Raw genomic sequence first — 20,068 nt, 5'->3', positions numbered from 1 at the left:
ATGGCGTGATAAGATTAGAGAAAATTGTTGGGCACATCATCCATCCAGGAATATATTCTTTTCAATCTTGAAGAGACTATATAAGATCCAATAAAATTGAATGTTTCACATGATTATTCATCTTTCCCTTTGTCTTGTTATTTTGTTTTGTCCTCGCGATATTATCTTGTAGACCAAAGGAAGTTGGGGACGAATTTTCTCCAAGAAAGGGATGATGATATGAACATGATCATGGTTGCCTACAAGTTTATACTACGTGGAAATATTAGTTGAAAGGATTTGTTGAGTCGAACAAAACATCATGTGACATTCATAAACATTTGGAGAAGTTTGCAAAGGTGAAAGCTAAACTTATGCATTCGATGAAGTATTTGTGTTGCCATATGGGCATACCGCCAGAAACTACATCAAATTTAGGTGGTGTTTGGTTCTCTAGTCTTAGGACTTTTTCTAGTCCCTAGGACTTTTTAAAAAAAGACTCTTAAGGAGGTGCTTCTAAGGACTTTTAGCAAAAAGTCCCAAAAAAGCCCCCCCCCCCCTGTTTGGTTTGCTAGGGACTTTTAGGGTTTTTTTTAGTCCCAACACAAAAAAGTTCCTGGAACCAAACACCCCCTTACTTTCCAACGCAAGAAATCTCACATCATTTGGAGTTTGAGTCAAGCGTTCTGGTCATTCTTGTGGAAGGTGTCTAGGCTATCAAGGCTTCGCGAATTTCCGAGTAGCTCTCCAACAACTTCCAAAGCTGACGGCTTATTCCCCCAAGGAAGCCATGCAAAGCTGGTAATTTAACATTTTCACACCTAAGGGATTGTCCTTGCTATAAAACCCATATAATATGAATATATATTTCGTAATGAGCAAGTTAGATGTTGATATATTTTAATATAAAAACTGATCAAATTAAATGAAGCTTGACTTAAAATTAACAATTCTTTTAGAACCGATGGGTATATCTTGCATTTTATTCAAGCGTGAGACTAAAACATCAAAACACGAGCCACTGGTACAGAAGATATAGGCCGGTGCCCCGGTGCCGTACAACGCAAAACCGGAGACTCGACAGTGACTTGCTCGATCCTGGTGAACGTTGGCGGCAGTCATCACTACTCTGCTTTCTTTCCAAGCCCAAGGTCCGGCGGCATGAGCTCCGTCACCTTCCTCGCGGCCGGCCTGGCCTTGAGCCCCTCCCACCACGCGTTCACGTGGGGGAGCTCCGCCACCAGCGGCGCGTACTCCGTCTCCATGAAGTAGCGCGTGAAGGGGAAGTGGCTGAGGTCGGCGAGGCTGATGTCGTCCCCGGCGAGGTACCTGGACGCCGACAGCCGTGCCTCGTACACCTCCAGCACCTTCTTGAGCTTGGCTACGTTCTCGTCCACCACCGCCTGGTCCCGCGCGCCGCCCAGTAGCGGCAAGATGATGCACTGCACCACGATGGCGCTGGCCGCGGGGTTGTACTGGTGGGCCTCCACCTCCAGCCACACGTCCACCATCGCCTCCGCCTCCGGCGAGCCGCAGCCCAGCAGCTCCGGCTTGTGCTTCCGGAGCACGTGCCTCGCGATCGCGCGCGACTCTGCGTGTGGGATTTCAGATTGTCAAGAACTCGTTCCTGCTCCAGAGAAGAGAGGATAATGGAAGTAGGTGTACCGAAGAGGGTGAGGTCGCCGTCCTCGAGGACGGGGACCTGGCCGAAGGGGTTCCGGGCGAGGAAGTCCGGCTGGCGGTGGTCGCCGGCCGCGCGGCTCATGGACACGAGCTCGTACTCGACGCCGGCCTCCTCCAGGCACAGCAGTGGGCGCGCCACGAACGGCGACACGGCCCACCCGTACACCTTCACCGCCGGCGCCATCCAACCTTGCTTGGTTTGCTCTGCTCCACTAGCTTCCGCTTCTTGGAGATGGACGCGTGTTGCGCTCTGCTAGCTTGATTGCGCTCATACACATAGCGGAGTTGGTTAAATAGGCAGGCCGAGGCGTCACTGCTTGCGTCCTCATCTGATCGACGATGCAGTCCGGATCCCCATCGTCGTACTATGATGTTTTTTGTAAGCCCGGTGGGTGAGATGTCGCATGGGCAGTTCGTCGCCGAGCAACTTTTTCATCATTTTTCCAGTAAACATTTGGAACATGTTTTCTTAATGACTTTAAGAAAGAAACTGGGGCATGAACTTTGGGCTATTGTGGGCGAAGGTGAGACCGATTTAACATCTTCCTCCATGTAACTAAGGCATCTTCAAAACAGTTCGAAGTTTGCGGCATAAGATCCAAACAGGGCATCAAAATTAAATTTACAAAAAAGAAGATGCTAAGGACCAATAATACTTCAATATTCTAATCATAAAACAAGCCTGATACTTCTTTTTAGAATCACAACAAGCCAAGACACGAGGCATATCAAATGATATCAGCATGCGTATATATATCAATCTAACCGGGCGGCCAACACTATTCCAAAAACGCTAACGAAAGTGTAATTGACGTTCTTATATTTCAAGGCAGAAATCTGCAACCCTTCAAAGATCGGCCCTCCCGGGGTATCGTGGGAACGGGATGACATCTCTGATGTTCTCCAGGCCGGTGGCGAAAAGGATCATCCTCTCGAACCCCAGGCCGAACCCGCTGTGCTTCACTGAGCCAAAGCGTCGGAGGTCCAGGTACCACTCATACGGCTCCAGAGGAAGATCTGCGTCCAGTATCCTACAGAACAAGATGTTACGCAGTCAGCTCACAGGTCATAAAGAAATAATCCATAAGTTTGTATTCTTTATCTAGAGCTCTTCACAGTTACAACATCAGCCAAGAACATGAGAATGCAAGTTTTTACAGTACAAAATGTATTCATTAACATCGATTTGTACCCAAAAAAAGGCTAACGGGAAGATTACCAAAATAAAAGGATGCCCATATCATAAAATAATGTAAAATGATCTCAGATTGCTAGTGTTTAGTGAACCAAAACCATACTGCACGTTGGGATGACGCAACTACTATCATCATCATGTTGAGTGCGTCAATCCACAACAGTGTTCAACAGTATCAGACACTAACCAACAGACATCCTGGTGTTAAACAAAACTAAGATAATATATGCCATAAGCAAAAACAAACAACTCAGGTAGAAAGTCCACAACTCTCTAACAACAGGGTGATCAGTACAAAAAAATCTACTTGTACAAGAAAAAAGCAGATCTTCACTCGACTTTGAATCATTCAAGTAGCAACAAGAATAAAATAACATGTAAAAGTCACTGAGACACAAAATAGTCCACAGTCAAATTTAGGTGATGCTACCTTTGCTTAAGAATATCAAGACGCTCCTCCCTTTGGCTTCCACCGATTAATTCACCAACCTAGGAAAATAGTACTCAAAAAGTAAGTTATCACAACTATAGATTTAAGGCATGAATCAGTACTGAACCTACCGGGCACAATTCCCACTGTCATACTTAACAAAGAATATGAAAGCAGATACAAAAATTGAACTGTGGAATAATCATCATTGCAAGACACAGTACTGAACCTACCGGGCACAATTCCCACTGTCATACTTAACAAAGAATATAAAAGCAGATACAAAAATTGAACTGTGGAATAATCATCATTGCAAGACTATTGCCTTTGCAAAAGTATAAAATCATTTGATATCATGATTTAACAGATTGTGTACCTTGGGAACAAGAACATCCATTGCAGCTACTGTCTTCTGGTCATCATTGAGCCTCATGTAAAATGCCTTTATTCCTTTTGGGTAGTTATACACAATAACTGGCCTCTTAAATATCACCTCAGTCAAATACCTTCATACCAAAAGAAAGAATTACAAATTTAAACAAGGGTAAATAACTGATACCAAAATAGCAGTAGAAATTCCAATCTCCATACCTCTCATGCTCAGACGCTAAATCAATTCCCCATTCAACCTTGTTCTCAAACTTCTTATCTACACCTTCTAAGATCTCCACAGCCTTTGTATATGAAATGCGTTCAAACGGAGTAGAGGAAACAAGCTCCAGACGCTCAATTGCGGTCTTGTCCACATGTTTAACCATGAATTCCATGTCTTCTCGGCAATGCTTGAGTAACCATTTGCACAGGTACTGTACATACCTTTCAGCACAGTTCATATCATCCTGTAGCACGGTTCATTAAGGCCAACATTAATACCATTCACCAAAATAATTTCACGGAATAATCTAGATAGGTAAGCCAGGCCAGAAATAATCTGAATGTAGTTAAGATGGGCTCACCTGCAAGTTTGCAAATGCAATTTCTGGTTCAACCATCCAAAACTCTGCCAAATGTCTTGATGTATGTGAGTTCTCTGCCCGGAATGTCGGTCCAAAGGTATACACATTACTGAGAGCACAAGCATAAGTTTCGACCTGAAGTTGGCCTGAAACGGTCAGAAAAGCTTGACGCTTGAAGAAGTCATTCTCAAACGCAATTTTCCCATCACCCTTGAGTGGAAGTCCAGGTTTCAACTTAGACCTCTCTTCCACCCTTAACACATTCTCTTTAGCTTTTGTAAGCACGGAAACAGCAGCAGTTATCTCTTGCTTGCTAGCTTTTGCTGCTTTCAGTTGAGCAACTGCATCTCCTTTCTCTTTAACAACAAGCTTAGCAGCCTCAACGTCAGCTTCTGATGGTGCAGGGTTCTCCTTAAGTTCCTTCTCCACCTTTTCAGCCTGGCTGAATAAGGCAGTGACTTGGAACATCTCACCTGCACCCTCACAGTCGCTGGTGGTTATTATGGGGGTGTGAATATACAAAAATCCATTTTCATTGAAAAAACTGTGGGTTGCATAGGCAAGCTGGTGCCTTATCCGAGCAACTGCGCCTATCTGCAGAAGATTAGAGAGCAAGTGTTAAGCTAATTCTTACGAACCAAAGCAGAGGGGAATCAGCGTGAAATAATGAATTGCAAGAAGGTAACATATTTCTTTCCCATTACTGCGGAATCTAGCCTTGGTATACTGTACACCAATATCCTTAGCAAATTCATCAAAATGCTAGCCAGCTTTTCATCAACTATATTTCACCATGTAAGAACAAAACAAAGTATAGAACCCCCACGGTGAAATAGTCCGATTGCATATGTGGTGGATACTTCAGAAATAGTAAATCAAGACATAACTCCTCCATCTATAGTAACATATCACAGCCAAGAAAATCCAGCATCCATTCATTAGCGGCCTGAATTAACTAATGCCTCCCATTAACAGAGTAAAAAAAACATAACAGAAAACTATATCATGAACCTACAGCCTTTAAGTTCATAATACATCAAGCAACCAAGCCTATGACACCCTAGTATGCTGCAAACTCCATAGCTTTAACTAACTAAAATTCTCACTGGGGAATTGCAAAATGAATGCTGAGAGGTAAGACTGAAACTACTCATTTTGATTAGGTGGCACAAATGAAGCAAGATTACCAGTACAAAAGAAGATACAAAAAGACAGCCTATCATTCGGTAATTCCAAAGGGGTAAGCCTCACAGGAATAAATGGATACTGGCATTACTATCAAGAAACTGCAGATTCTAAGAGTCAACTCATCGAACTATAAAAAAGGCCAAAACACTTAATTTCTGTATTTGGACTGTCTCAATAATCAGCAAGGGTGAGTAGAAATGAGCAAACACTACATCAGCGGATACAGCCGTACACGGAAAGTTCTGGTTTCATATGAATCACTCGACATTCTCACGACATCGTCCAAAATCCAATTCAATGCATGAGAACAAGAACAAAAACTACGATCTATACCGTGTTGGTGCGTGCGCGGAGGTGGACAAAGTCCCTGAGTGTCTCGAGCGTGATCTTGGTCTTGGGCAGCGGGTAGGCGGCGGCGTCCACCTCCCCGAGCTCGATGACCCGCTCCACCTTCAACTCGATACGCTGCTTGGCTTCCGCGGGGGGCTTCTTGAGCACGCCCTCGACGAGCACGGAGGTGCCCGTGTGGGTGAGGCTTGCGAGCGGATGCACGTCCTTTTCGACCATGACCTGGAGGTTCCCCTGGCAGGACCCGTCGTTGACCTCGAGGAAGGCGAACTCGCCCTTGCCCTGCTGGCGGCCGGTCTTGACCCAGCCGCCGACGACCACGCGCTCCCCGGCCATGGCGTCGCCGGCGTCCAGGATGGCGCGGATGCGGGTGCGGGAGGTCGGTGGCTCGAGGTCCGAGGAGGGCGGCGAGGAGATGGAGGCGGCGGCCAGCTGCGCCGTCGGCGGGGCCGATGCCGCGTCGTCGGCCATGGCGGTGGGTTCGGGCGGGCGGGCTCCGGGGGCTGTGGCGGCTGCGAGGGGATTAGGGTTTTTGGGTGGTGCGCGCGTCTGGACTGCCTACTTGGTGGTGGCCCGGTGGATAGGCTGCGGTGAGGGAAGAGGAGGACGAGGGGCTCCACAGCCGTCGGATTAGCATTTTTTTTTCCGAGAATGTACCAATGGCTCTCACAAAACGAACTAAAACCTCCTCCACCCAGTCATGCCGCCCTCCACTCCTTCAATTCCGCCAAGATGGCAATAGCCAAGTCAGGCGCCTGCAATTGTTGGTTAGTCCCGTGAAAAACTCTCGCGTTGTGTTGCTTCCAGAGGGCCCAAATTGTCACGATGACGAGAGTGTCAAATCCACGCTTCCATCCACTACTGAGGTTTCGTCGACGCTCCAGCCACCAATCCAACAAGTGATTCTAAACCTCCGGGATGTTGCCCTGCAAACCCAAAGCAGCAAAGATGTTGTGCCACACTTTCCTAGCATACACGCACTACACCAAGATGTGTTTCGCATTGTCCTCCTCTTGAAGGCAGGTGTAGCATGCCGAAGGTAGATCCTGCAGACCATGCCTCGCTCTCTTATCCGACGTCCAAATTCGATGTTGCACCGCCAACTAAGCAAAGATCTTACACTTAAGAAGAGCCCAACTTCTCCAAATGCATGAGGCATATGGCACCCTCTCCGTTCCGAGGCACAGTCGGTGATAAGTAGAGCGAGTTGTGTAGTTACCGGACGGATCCGCCGGCCACGAGAAAGAATCCTCGCTCGAAGGGTCACGAATGACCATACTTATAGCCATATTAAGGTGCAAGAGTTGCAAATGGCCCCTAAAGTTTAGCTCACCAGACAAATCCAGCAACCACCTGCCATTGTCCAATCCTTCCTGAACCGTCCTTTTGTTTGTAGTCCCCGTGTCCACTTGGGCGTGTATGTATGGCGCTATGTCTTTGACCGAGAAGCCATGTATCCATCTATCCCTCCAGAACAATACCTTATTTCCTCTCCCAACTTCTATGTGAGCAAGGCTATCAAAAACCGCACGGGCTTCCCGATCCACTGCCATCGGCAATCCTTGCCACGGCCTCTCTGAGTCTGTCCGCCGTAACCACTCCCAACGTACTCTCAGTGCCAAACCTTGGAGCCGTAGATCTCGCACCCCCAGACCGCCAAGCCAAGTTGGCTTACAAACCATATCCAAGCAACCAAGCATTGACCTTCATTAGCCCTGTTTTTGCCGGCTCAGAAGAAACCACACATCCATTGGTCAATTTCTTCGAACACCCACAGAGGAGCATCTTCGATCATGAAATGGTGTATGGGATTGGCCGCAATCACCGATTTGACTAGAACAAGCCTTCCCAGACGGTGCAACAAGACCCTCTGCCATGCCAGAGCAAAGCTCTTTGCTTGATCCAACATAGGCTGCCTTTCCGCTCTAGTGAGCTGTCTAATCGCTAGCTGCAGACCAAGGTATTTACATGGGAAGTTTCCCAGGCGACAGTTAAGCAACGACGCCACTCAATTATTGTCAGCCTCGTTACCATGGATCATGATTGCCAGAGATTTATGGTAATTCACCCGCAAACATGACGCAGCACCAAACACCTGAAGAATTGTCATGATGAAAGTAAGATCAGACTCCCTTGGCTTAACAAATAGAGCCACGTCATCCACATAAATCGACACTGACTGATGTGTCGCGATGCCTGTAAAAGTACTGATCACTCCCATACTAGCAGCTTTGATCATGATCTTGGAGAGCACATCCATGGCGATCAGAACAGCAAAGGCGAGACGGGGTCACCCTGCCTGAGACCCTTGACATGCATGAAGCTTTTCTCGGGCACCCCATTCACGATCACTTTGGTACTAGATGTCCTGAATAAGATGGAGATCCAGTCGCACCACTTTTGACCAAAGCCTTTGCTTCTCATCACCTCAAAAAGAAAAGGCCAAGCGAGCGAGTCAAACGCACGTGAAATGTCCAACTTCAGAAACACTCCTGCCTCTTTCCGAGCATGGATCTTCCTAGCCACTTCCGTCATGTAAATGTTTCCAATCAGCATTTGAAGGGGCTGCTCCCATGATATTGGGTTGTCTGCATCTCTTGTTCTTTGGATGCAATTTTCTAGCAAAAATGTCTCATTTTGCATATATATATATATATATATATATATATATATATATAATGATAAGGCACTTAAGATAACTATAATGATATTATATTGGCGTCCAAAATGCAAATTATATTATTAAGTTTATTTAGGGCCACCCGGGATTGAAGTCCGATTCAATATATGCACCAAATTATACCATTGATCTACAGCTGGATCGTAGCATAGTTTAAAAGTTGAGTTGGACCGGCGGTTGGACCGAGAAATGGGGATCAGTGCCCTCTCAGGTTGGTTAAGCGATGTGGACCGTCCATGCCATCGAACCAATGGGATTTGTGATGAGGCACTTTCGAACCATGCACCAAACTGGACAATCAAACTACGATTGGAATTGAGAAATGTTGCACCTTTGGTTCGCCTTAAAATGTGTGCACCTCTCCTATGTGGTTTCTGTGTAATAGCCTTCATTACTTCATGCTCCCTCTGTCACACAATATGAGACGTTTTTTGCAAGCTAAACAGCTTGCAAAAACTTCTTATATTATGGGACTGAGGGAGTGGTTGCTTCCTAAAACAGTTGCTAAAATTATGTTAAAATGTTGGCTTGTAAAATTAATTGCTCCTAAAAATCATGTGTGTAGAAAAATACAATTCAATTTATTCCTTGCTCTTATGTTTTAAAAATATATTCAAAAAAATTTACTTTTAGTGCGGTTTAAAGTTTCTTAGTTTGATTTTCACATTTGTTTACATTATATGTGTAAGGATCGATATGGTTGACTAGAGGGGGTGAATAGGCAACTAACCAATTTTTAACTTTTCTTAGCGAATTACAACAACAACAACAACAACAACAACAACACAAGTAAAGGCAAGATATACAACACAAGTAACGGTAAGAAATAACCACAAGTGGAGCCGGTGGAGACGAGGATATGTTACCGAAGTTCCTTCCCTTTGAGGGGAAGTACGTCTCCGTTGGAGCGGTTTGGAGGCACAATGCTCCCCAAGAAGCCACTAGGGCCACCGTATTCTCCTCACTCCCTCACACAATGCGAGATGACGTGATTCCACTAGTGGTGCCCTTGGAGGCGGCGACCGAACATTTACAAACAAGGTTGGGGCAATCTCCACAACTAAATTGGAGGCTCCCAACAACACCACGAAGCTTCGCCACAATGGAATGTGGATCCGAGTTGACCTCAACCGTCTAGGGTGTTTGTTCAAACACCCGAGAGTAACAAGATCCTCAAGGGATTAGTGGGGGATCAAATTTCTCTTGGTGGAAGTGTAGATCGGGGCCTTCTCAACCAATCCCTAGAAAATCAACAAGTTTGATTGGCTAGGGAGAGAGATCGAGCGAAAATAAGCTTTGGAGCAACAATGGAGTTTTGGGGGGAAGACGTAAGTCTTCTTGGAGAAGAAGACCCCCTTTTATAGTGGGGGACACAATCCAACCGTTATCCCCGTGCTCAGCCCGGAGCACACGGTACTACCGCTCGAAGGAGCGGTACTACCGCGTGCCGCAGCGGTACTGCCGCTTGGCCCGGCGGTACTACCGCTGGGACCGCACACAGCAGCTTAGAGAGCACAAGGGGAGGGATAAAAGGGAGAAAGCCACGAGTGGTACTAGCAACGGCGGTAGGTGCGGTACTACCACTCCTACTGCCATTGCTACTGCCGCTGCTCGGTTGGGCCTAGATGGGGTCAGCGGTAGTAAGCCAGAGGGACTACCACTAGACTACCGCTGAACTCGACACGAGAAGCCCGAGGCTCGAATCGAGGCGGCAATACAACGGTACTGGAGCGGTACTATTGCCTGCCTACACAGGCGGTACTACCGCTGCCAACCGCGGTACTGCCGCTGGCTACAACCAGAGCCACTCCAGCACAAAGGAAGGACACTCCAAAGACGCGGGAAAGAGCTAGGGGTGTAAGGGAGTTGTGTACGTGTTGATTCCACCCAAACCTTTCCGATACGGACCCCTCTTGATAGTACGGTATATCCTACGACTCGAGTCCACCGAAAATGAAACGAAGGAAAAACATTGTCTTTTCTTTTAAACTCCGAGGGGTAGAATTCGTCTCGTGCCAAACGAAGGTGTATTTGAAATGCTCAATGCACACGATTTGACCGCAAAGGCATTTTCATCAATCACCAAAACCACTTAGGGAGAAATATGCCCTAACAATCTCCCCCTTTTTGGTGAATTGATGACAATATGGGATTTGCATAGAGATAAGACAAGAGAATAAGCAAACCCCGGAATCTACAAAATATAGACAGGCTCCCCCTAGATGTGTGCGCTTAATTAAGAATGCTTTTGGAATGCAAAGTACACAGACTAGGATCAACACTGTAGGAACGAAGTATGTCTACCAGAGGGGGGTGAATGGGAGTTTTAAATTTCCTTCAGAAAACTGAAATCTCTCTGAACCCAGCAGCGGAATAAAAGGCAAACAAGCTAAGATGAACTACAACAGAGAACTGAAGGGAAACTAGAGCAAAAGCATCGAAGTAAAATACACGAATGGAATGCATCGAAAGTAAACTTGAGTAACAGAGATGACCGAAGGTGCTCGATGGCGACAAGGTATTTGTTCAACCAGTTCGTCCTTCTGCACAAGGACTACGTCTGATTGGAGGGGTTGTGACTTAACACGAAAGATAAACTCTCTTTACCCTATTCTCCTCGACAATCGATTCGTCAACTGATGTCGATCACTCGTGGTAGATACTTGAAGGCAGTCTCCGAACCTTTACAGACTTCACTGGTACAGCGAGGTGCTATACAAACGGTTTTTAACCCCTTTCCGCAACGACATTTGGAACCGTCGCCAAGTGAGTGTGGGCGATAGGGGGGTCCTTCCCGCATGACCCGGAAATCGTCGGGGATAGGCCCTCCTGGGACACAGGCTGGGGCCGTGTGCGATCGGGCGAGGCATCGAAACCCAATCATTTCCGTTGGTATGTACATCTCACACGGTGAATCCCAGAAAAACATTTCCGTAGGTACGTACATCCCACACGGTGAATCCCAGAAAAACATTTCTGTTTGTATGTATATCACACACGGTCAATCCAAGGAATACGTTTCCATTCTTATGTGCATCCCACACAGTCAATCCAGGGAAACCGTTTCCGTTCGTATGTACATCCCACACAGTTTTATATGTACGCTCGTGTGTGAAAGGTCTAACTATCACACACGCTCTGCCTTGGTTAACTATTTGCTTTCATGAACTACATCACACACAATTTGATGTAGAAAACTGTGTGGAATTGGGCTATCCATCATAAGCGCTTTTACTGCCAGAACCATCTGCAAAGTTCCATGACCGTCTGTTCTCTTTTTATTTTTGCCTGTAATTTATTATTCGAATTGGGAATTTTGAAATATGAAACGTGCAATTCAAATTCTCAGCATAATGGTTCAACAACGAATCCATAAATAAAATTGCCAGTACAATATGTTCAGTAATTACAGGATTAGGCAGCAATTAATTATGATGAACCACAATATTTAAAGGCGGTAAAGGTGAAGAGACAAGTGTAAATCATTTTGACTGCCGACGGTGTTGAAGAAGCGGAAATGCCCATAATGTGCCTTCCTGCATGCCATAGGTACGAACCACTTTTTTCCAACCCCTTGTGACGATCGCCTGCCCATCCTTCACCGCCTTCAGGAAGACTTCTAGAGCATTATCATGGTAGCATGAATTATATACTTTAACCTTAGTTGCCTCCACTCCTGTCATGTAGTTTGTAAGGTAATCATCAGTAAATAGCTTCGGAAACCACTGAAAAGAGAAAAATATCAGATACTGAGGTCTGATAGAGTAACTTGTTGTGGGCAGGGGGAAAAGGCAACACATTACTTACCATCCTAAAGTTCATTGTTGTCTTCGACAAAGTGTAAATACAGAGCTTAATTCCAATCACCCGTTTCTTTCGCCTAACAATCTTTCTTAGTTTCCTCACTTGACGCTTGTTCATGAATATCTCATTGCCCCATACGCAAAAGGGATCGAAGCATGGATCAGTACCGCTCATATATGTACCTACAAGCAACCAGTAAATGTTAGAAGCTAAACTGAGATTGCACAAATGATGTAAAATACAACTACCTATGTTCCTAAGTACAAGTATTTTTTTGAGTTTCAATATGAACTACATACAGATGTATATAGAATTATAGATATAGTTTAGATTAGAATCTAGATTCACTCATTTTGCTCCTTATGTAGCCTATATAGGAATCTCTAAAAATACTTATATTTAGGAATAGATGGTGTATAAGACATGGGATGCAGCTAACCTCGACTGCAAACAACAGCATCGCCCATTGTAGCCCTGTGTAAGTACATGGAAAGTCAATGTTAACTACAGCAGGGTTAACACCCACCAAAAATAGCAAATGGTAATAAAACAACAGCATCTGTAGTGATATCTTCATTTCGAAAGAGTAGCACGGTAGCAAAGGGATGGATTAAAAAATGGATACAACTGTTAATTGCAACAGGCTTAACAACATCCTAATTCATGTTTGGTAAGTTTGTAGCCATTGAAATACAACTCTTTAAAAATGGATACAACTATTAATTGCAACAGGCTTAATGGTCATTGAAACCGGTACTGATAAAAATGCAATTGGCAGAGTTAAACATCACAGGGCAGGTGCTGCCAGAGCAGATAATGACCCAGTTGTCTATAAAAAGGTAGGGAAAATAGCTAAAACATGTTAGGCATGTTTACTACAACATGCTTAATACATCAACCGTACAAAACATAGCCATTAATTGCAACTGGTATTGGTAAGATTGAACTGGTGAGTACATACTTGGTAAGTCCTGAGAGGTAGTTGTTGGGGCACTTCATCTTGGCCAGAGCCCGCCCAAAGTCAGCGGCGGCGGAGGCGAGCTGTTCCTCCGGGTCGAAGCGTGGATCACTGCCACTGACATGTGTACCTACAGGCAACCAGTAAATGGTAGAAGTTAAACTGCAATTGCATAAATGATGTGAAATACTGTAAGACATGGGATGCAGCTAACCTCGACAGCAAACAACAGCATCGGCCGTTATGACCCTGCGTAAGTACATGGACAGGCATGTTAAGTAGAATAGGGTTAGCATCCACCAAAAATAGCAAATGGGCAGCATCTCTAGTATATCTTCATTGCGAAGAGTAGCATGGTAGCAAATGAACAGATTAAAAAATGGATACAACTGTTAACTGCAACAGGCTTAAGAGCATCCTAAGTCATGTTTTGTAGGTTTGTAGCCATTGAAATACAACTGTTTAAAAATGGATTCAACTGTTAATTGCAACATGCTTAATAGACATTGAAACCGGTACTGATAAAAATGCAATTGGCATAGTTAAACATCACAAGGCAGGTGCTGCCAGAGCAGAGAATGACCCAGATGTCTATAAAAAGGTAGGGAAAGTAGCAAAAACGTGTTAGGCATGTTTACTAGAACATGCTTAATACATCGACCGCACAGAACATAGCCATTAATTGCAACTGGTATTGGTAAGATTGAATTGGTGAGTACATACTCAGTAAGTCCTGAGAGGTAGTTGCTGGGGCACTTCATCTTGGCTAGAGCCCGCCCAAAGTCAGCGACGGCGGAGGCGAGCTGTTCCTCCAGGTCGAAGCGTGGATCAGTGCCACTGACATGTGTACCTACAGGCAACCAGTAAATGATAGAAGTTAAACTGCAATTGCACAAATTATGTGAAATACTGTAAGACATTGGATGCAGCTAACCTCGACGGCAAACAACAGCATCAGCCGTTATGACCCTGCGTAAGTACATGGACAGGCATGTTAAGTACAACAGGGTTAGCATCCACTAAAAATAGCAAATGGGCAGCATCTCTAGTGATATCCTGAGTCATGTATTGTAAGTTTGTTGCTGGTTTTGGTGAAATTGAGCTCGACACGGTAATATTTGAACATCACACAGTGTGCAGTACTGAAATAAACAAGGCACGAACATGCTTAATACATCAACCGTACAAATCATAGCCGTTGCAAGTGGTATTGGTAAGATTTAGCTGGTCAGATCTTACCTGGTAAGTCCTGGGGGGTAGTCGCTGGGGGACTTCATCTGGGCCAGAACCCGCACCATGTCGGGGGCAGCGGCGGAGGCGAGGTGTTCCTCCGGGTCAACACGCACAGCGGCCATTGCGCCATGGACCGCCATCAGCTCCTGGCGGTGGGGATTTGGAGGCATGAGGATGTTTCGCAGGCGCCATGTAAGCAATCAGGCTGGGGCCGTGATAGAGATCGGTGGGTTACCTAACTGGATCCGAGCAGAACATAGATGTGGTTGAAGCTGTGGCTGCGGCGGCGGCGGCGGTTTGAGATGTCGGTAGGGGGAGGTGCGAGGGGGGGGGGATACTGAGGGTGGGGATGTGGTTGGAGGAATAAATTCTGAAATCGCGCGCCTAATGAAAATTTCGCTGCGAAACTTGAAACTTGGGCGGGGGAAACACACAACACAGACGAAGCGCGTAAAATACTTGTGTGCGAGAAAAAAGAAAGTTGGCAGATCCCGTCTCCAAAAAAATGTACACGTGTACTTGATTTTTTCGGTTAATGGTACGCCTGGTTTATTAGGAAACATCACACAGGTAACTGACTTATGGGTCATTAACGGAAAAAAATGCATACGGGTACGGCATAGAAACCGTGTGTTTTATGATCTTCTAATGATTAACGCAAAAATAAACACACGGGCACACATGCTAATCAATGTTCAAAGCCCTCAAAGGATGCTCTTACCGACATTGTACGTTAATACTACAAACTTAAAGTACTACTGATAATTTGCTCTAATACTACAAACTTAAACTACTTCTCAGATGCTGCCATCGGGGCATGCTGGTCAGACGCCGGCGTTCTCCTTCCCGGCCTTGTAGGCAGCAGCCCACCATGCTTCGATCTCGACCAAGCTCTCCTCACCACGGTGTGCGGCCTCTTTTTTCTTGCGGCGGCGGGACTCTCTTTTCTTGACTGCTTTCTGCCTTTTCCGCTCCTTCTGTGCGGCTTTGGCCGCCTCTAGATCCACCACCCATTCGGCCATGGCAGCCTCAAAGTCCGCCCATGCACTAGTACGCGTCGGTGCTATACAAACGGTTTTAACCCCTTTTCGCGACGGCATTTGGAACCGTTGCCAAGTGAGTATGGGCGATAGGGGGGTCCTTCCCACACGGCCCAGAAACCGTCGGGGATATGCCCTCCTGGCACACACGCTCGGCAAAATGAGGTCGTGTGTGACCGGCGAGCGCTCAAATACAGAAATACGTACAGTAGAGCTAAAAAAATACAATTATACATGCGAAATTGTTTCTGGTCGCAAGTACATCCCACACAGTCAGTCCTCGCTAAACGTTTCCGTTCGTATGTACATCCCACACAGTCGCTCCAAGGAAAACGTTTCCGTTCACAGGTACATCACACACAATTTTTCCCGTTAAATCATTTGTGATAGCGTTGCCATTGCACACGATATTAATAATTTTATCGTTTGCGTTATTGAATACATCACACACGGTGCGTAGAAGAAACTGTGTGGCAAAGGCTGTCCATCACACACAGTTTTTATGTGGTAAATGTTTGTGCAAGGTGGCCTAACGCAAACAGTTTTCAAGAGAAAGTCGTGTGCAGTGGAGATTGATCGCACACGTAGTGGATCCTAGAAACGTTTCTGATCTCCACGTATATCGTAGACGTTTCGCTTTCGCAAACCGTGCGCAGTGTAATCCCTAATTTAAAAATCACATGTTTTGAATTTGAAAGTAGGCAATCACTTATTTCATATCCAACCATGTTTATTACAAATATAGGTTCAACCACGAATGCATAATTCAATGCACAGGTACATATACTGAAGAACTATAGAAGCACCAACTAAAGAATGATGAACCACAGTTGTACTAAAGACTGTAAAGAGAGAGGCGAAAGACATTCTGGTTGTTGGAGAAGGTGAAGCGGAATGCCCATATTGTGCCCTCCATGCGTAATGCGCGCACGACTCTAGGCCAACCCCTTGTGATGGCTGCCCGTCCATCCTTCACTGTCTTCATTAAGACTTCTCGATGCTCATTGTAGTCTGGATGAAATACTTTAACCTTCATTGCGTGTCCACTAATCATGTACTTTGTGAGATAATCTTGAGTGAACTGCTTCGGGAACCACTGGGAACGAAAAAAGATTCAGACATCGTTGTCTAACAACTCATTATGGGCAGTAAAAAGAGAAGGCTGCAGAATTTGTAGTTACCATCCTACAGCTCACTGTTGTGTTGGATAGAGCATAAACAAATAATTTGCTTGCCACCATTCGTATCTTTTTGCTAATAATCCTTATCAGTTTCCTCACCTGATACTTGTTCATCAATATCTCATTGCCCCATACGCAAAAAGGGTCGATGCGTGGATCCTTGCCAAGGGCATATGTACCTACAAGCAACAAGTCAATATTAGAAGCTAACTAGTGTCCAGGCCTGGATCTATATGCACTACATTATGGAACGACGGAGGGAGTACAAGCCGAGGGATGAAGCTAACCTCGCCGGAAAATGGTGGCTACTCCCGTTGTTGTCCTCCATAAGTAGTGGAAAGGCATGATAAGTACAGCAACCTTAACATCAAACAAATATAGCAAAGGTAAACAACATCATCTCCAAATGATAGCTTGAATGTGTTGGTTTCAGCATGTTGTTAAAGCAGATATAAAATGGAAGGCAATGTTACTGACAGCAGGCTTAACAGCCATCAAATATTGCAATTCAAACTGGTATTGTTGAAAATGAACAGAACGTAGGTAATGCTTAAACATCACACTGGATAAATGTGTAAAACTAAAATAAAGGGCATGTGTTAACTACACCAGGAATAACTGGAACCAAATATAGCCGTTCAAATTGGTATTGATGTAGTCGAGCGGCACAGTTCCGACTTGCACATAATGAACAACACATTGTGAATGACTGAAATAAACAAGGCATAAATGACCAGTATAACAACCAAATATAGCCATTGAAAACTAGACAGAGTCTCACTGCAACCAACCTAACAAGCAAATACAAATAAACAGGGCATATGCTTGAAAACTAGACAAATGCTCACTGCAACCAACCTAACAAGCAGATAAAGATAAACAAGGCATCTGCTTGATAACTGGACAAATGCTAAAAAAAGCAACCTAACAACCAAATACAGATAAACAAGGCATCTGCTTGATAACTGGACAAATGCTAAAAAAGCAACCTAACAACCAAATACAGATAAACAAGGCATCTGCTTGATAACTGGACAAATGCTCACTACAACCAAACTAAGAACCAAATACACATAAACAAGGCATCTGCTCGATAACTGAAAAAATGCTCCCTCCAACCAACCTAACAACCAAATACAGATAGACAAGGCATCTACTCACTATAAACAACCAAATATAGCCATTCATGAAACTGAAGTGGACAATTCATACTTAAACATCACATAGACCTATTGAACAATACATTTTTGCATAACTGAAATAATTAAACATGACACAGTTAAAGCACCGCACGAAAAATGCTACTGCAACAAAGGGTACAGGTTGGCAAGCTAGAAAAGGTAAGATTTGCTGATAGAATGTGTCCTCGCATTTTATGGACGGGATCCTTCCAGTTGGAAGTGCACAGACCCATGGTGCGCTCTCTGATGTCACATATGGGTTGTTTCACCTTGGAAGAACCTTTGTGGGTGCCCTCCTCGTGGTCGTGGTTGATGAGATCTGACTTGGCAGTTGAGGATCCCAAGCCGCCGCCATAGAACGTGTCCTTCAGAAATGACAAAATGGGCTCGATGGCGTATAAAGCTCGCAAATCCTTGACCGCTTAGCGGAGGAGATCAGCGGCAGGGCCGTCGAAGAGATCGACGAAGGTTGAACCAGAGGGGTTGGGGATGGACCACTTAACCTGTGACATGGCCCGTGTGAAGCCGTCGGTGTGGACGAGCTTGATGTCGTAGCCAGCTTTCCCGAGATACAGTAATACGCTAGCCAGCTGACATGAAGCCTTCGGCATGGCAACGTAGTTAACGTTTTCGCCGGCTTCCGCGGCGACGTGTTGCTCCGGGATCGATAGGTCGGGGCCAACGTCCACCGGAGAGGCCATGATAAACCTCTTCTTGGCTGAACGCTCGTCAGGCTCCCCGGGATACGTGGTTGAGCTTAGCCTGCGATATTCTGGAGCAGGGGATGTGGATCTGGCGGGGAGGGACACTGCAGGCCTCATCTAAAAACTCAGGGGAGTGGGGCAACGGTATGGGAATCGCTGGGTAACCTGAACTTTATTATCTAAGCTAGGAGGAACGGGCAGACTGACAGGGATTGGCGGCGGCGCCGGCGGCGGTCGCGAGCTAGGGTTCGAGGGGGGAGGGTGTTTGAGGATACGCCGCGGCTATTGAAAATTTTAGTAATGGTGGGTGGAGATGGTGGTGGACGAGGGAGGGCGACGGTTCAAATGCCTCGGCTACTGCAATTTTACTATAAGGTCGGTGCTGGAGGAGTGTGGGCGCGGCGGCTACTAAAATTTGGGTAAATGAATTGATGCGGGGTGGGAGTGCCCAAGATCGCGCACGGTCCAATAACAATATGCGTGTATGATAATAAGGAAAAGTGGCGTGGATCCGCCGATTTTTGCAACGCTCAAGGCGGGTAGTTTGTTTTATATATTTCTAGCTAGCTGGTCTATCCCACACGGTTCGTCCTAATTTCCAAATAAACTTACCTGCCTTTAGCTTGCATAGGTGGCGGTTTTACAACGCACTTGCATCGCACACAGTTAAGCCAGTACCTCCACCCTTTGCTCGCGCTTTCGCGGTCGTGGTGATTTCAGCGCACTTGCATCGCACACGGTTGAGCCAGTACCTCCACCTTAATTTGCTCGCACTTGCGCGGTCGTGGTGATTTCAGCGCACTTGCATCACACACGGTTGAGCCAGTACCTCCACCTTAATTTGCTCGCGCTTGCGCAGGCGTGGTGATTCACATCGCACTTGTATCGCACACGGTTAAGATATTATACCCCGTGTCTGTTGAGCGTCATCAGAGTCTTTGCAGCAAAAAATAACGTTAGAGAGGGTCAAAAGACAACCACACCAGCATGTGGCCCAAATATATATGAGTGAAAAGGGTGGTCTGTGATGTTCAAAATTCCAATGCACAACTTTGACCGCGTGGGCCCACGGTTGGGCGCGTCGTTGAAGATCGATGAGAGGGGCCAGAAGTCAAGAACCACCTGGAAGTGGCCAAATATATGTACGAATATTTGGGATGTTTAAAACTTTAAATACACAATGCATAACTTTGGTGGCACCTGCCTCGCAAACCCGAAAGCACCCTAACAACCACCTAGCTAGGATATATATAATGACATAATGTCGTACCTAGCTAGGATGCTTGGCCCACCACCTCCCACTTCGTGTCAGCGGGGCGGATGCACGTAATGATCGATACTTTGGTCATACATGCATGTCGCCATGACCTACCATAAGACGGACCAATGAATCTATCGTTTGGTCAAATGACAGTTGTTGTTGTCGATAAACCGCTTGGGCCAATAGATTGAACCATCATAAAAATCACACGAGAGGGACCACAAAACCAGCACCTCTTGCATGCAGC

At 45.7% G+C, this 20,068-nt stretch overlaps 2 protein-coding genes across 2 annotated transcripts; both read right to left on the bottom strand.

Annotated features, from left to right (window-relative positions):
- Nucleotides 1-916: 916 nt before the first annotated feature.
- Nucleotides 917-1,944, bottom strand: LOC542999 (glutathione S-transferase 4). The gene is made up of 2 exons (XM_044592531.1): nt 1,645-1,944; nt 917-1,570 (listed from the first exon to the last, which is right to left on the bottom strand). The coding sequence occupies exons 1-2, from the start codon at nt 1,844-1,846 to the stop codon at nt 1,104-1,106; spliced, it is 669 nt and encodes a 222-aa protein (XP_044448466.1). The 5' UTR covers nt 1,847-1,944; the 3' UTR covers nt 917-1,103.
- A 355-nt stretch (nt 1,945-2,299) lies between these two features.
- LOC123180473 (asparagine--tRNA ligase, cytoplasmic 1) lies at nt 2,300-6,348 on the bottom strand. The gene is made up of 6 exons (XM_044592530.1): nt 5,765-6,348; nt 4,244-4,837; nt 3,879-4,126; nt 3,664-3,793; nt 3,288-3,346; nt 2,300-2,693 (listed from the first exon to the last, which is right to left on the bottom strand). Exons 1-6 carry the CDS (start codon nt 6,248-6,250, stop codon nt 2,510-2,512), a joined length of 1,701 nt encoding a protein of 566 aa, XP_044448465.1. The 5' UTR covers nt 6,251-6,348; the 3' UTR covers nt 2,300-2,509.
- Between the last annotated feature and the right edge of the window lie 13,720 nt (nt 6,349-20,068).

This window comes from Triticum aestivum, chromosome 1D (assembly GCF_018294505.1).
Source record: "Triticum aestivum cultivar Chinese Spring chromosome 1D, IWGSC CS RefSeq v2.1, whole genome shotgun sequence".
In the NCBI taxonomy this organism is placed as follows: Eukaryota; Viridiplantae; Streptophyta; class Magnoliopsida; order Poales; family Poaceae; genus Triticum; species Triticum aestivum.
The sequence above is the reverse complement of the archived record's forward strand: the minus strand, read 5'-3'. Positions and strand labels throughout refer to the sequence as shown.

Coding starts and splice junctions, on each gene's coding strand:
- LOC542999 (XM_044592531.1), bottom strand. CDS start 1,846: ATGGCGCCGGCGGTGAAGGTGTACGGGTGGGCCGTGTCGCCGTTCGTG. Junction 1,571..1,644: donor CGGCGACCTCACCCTCTTCG/GTACACCTACTT, acceptor TCCCACACGCAG/AGTCGCGCGCGATCGCGAGG.
- LOC123180473 (XM_044592530.1), bottom strand. CDS start 6,250: ATGGCCGACGACGCGGCATCGGCCCCGCCGACGGCGCAGCTGGCCGCC. Junction 4,838..5,764: donor TCCGCGCACGCACCAACACG/GTATAGATCGTA, acceptor AATCTTCTGCAG/ATAGGCGCAGTTGCTCGGAT. Junction 3,347..3,663: donor TGGATGTTCTTGTTCCCAAG/GTACACAATCTG, acceptor CTATTTTCCTAG/GTTGGTGAATTAATCGGTGG.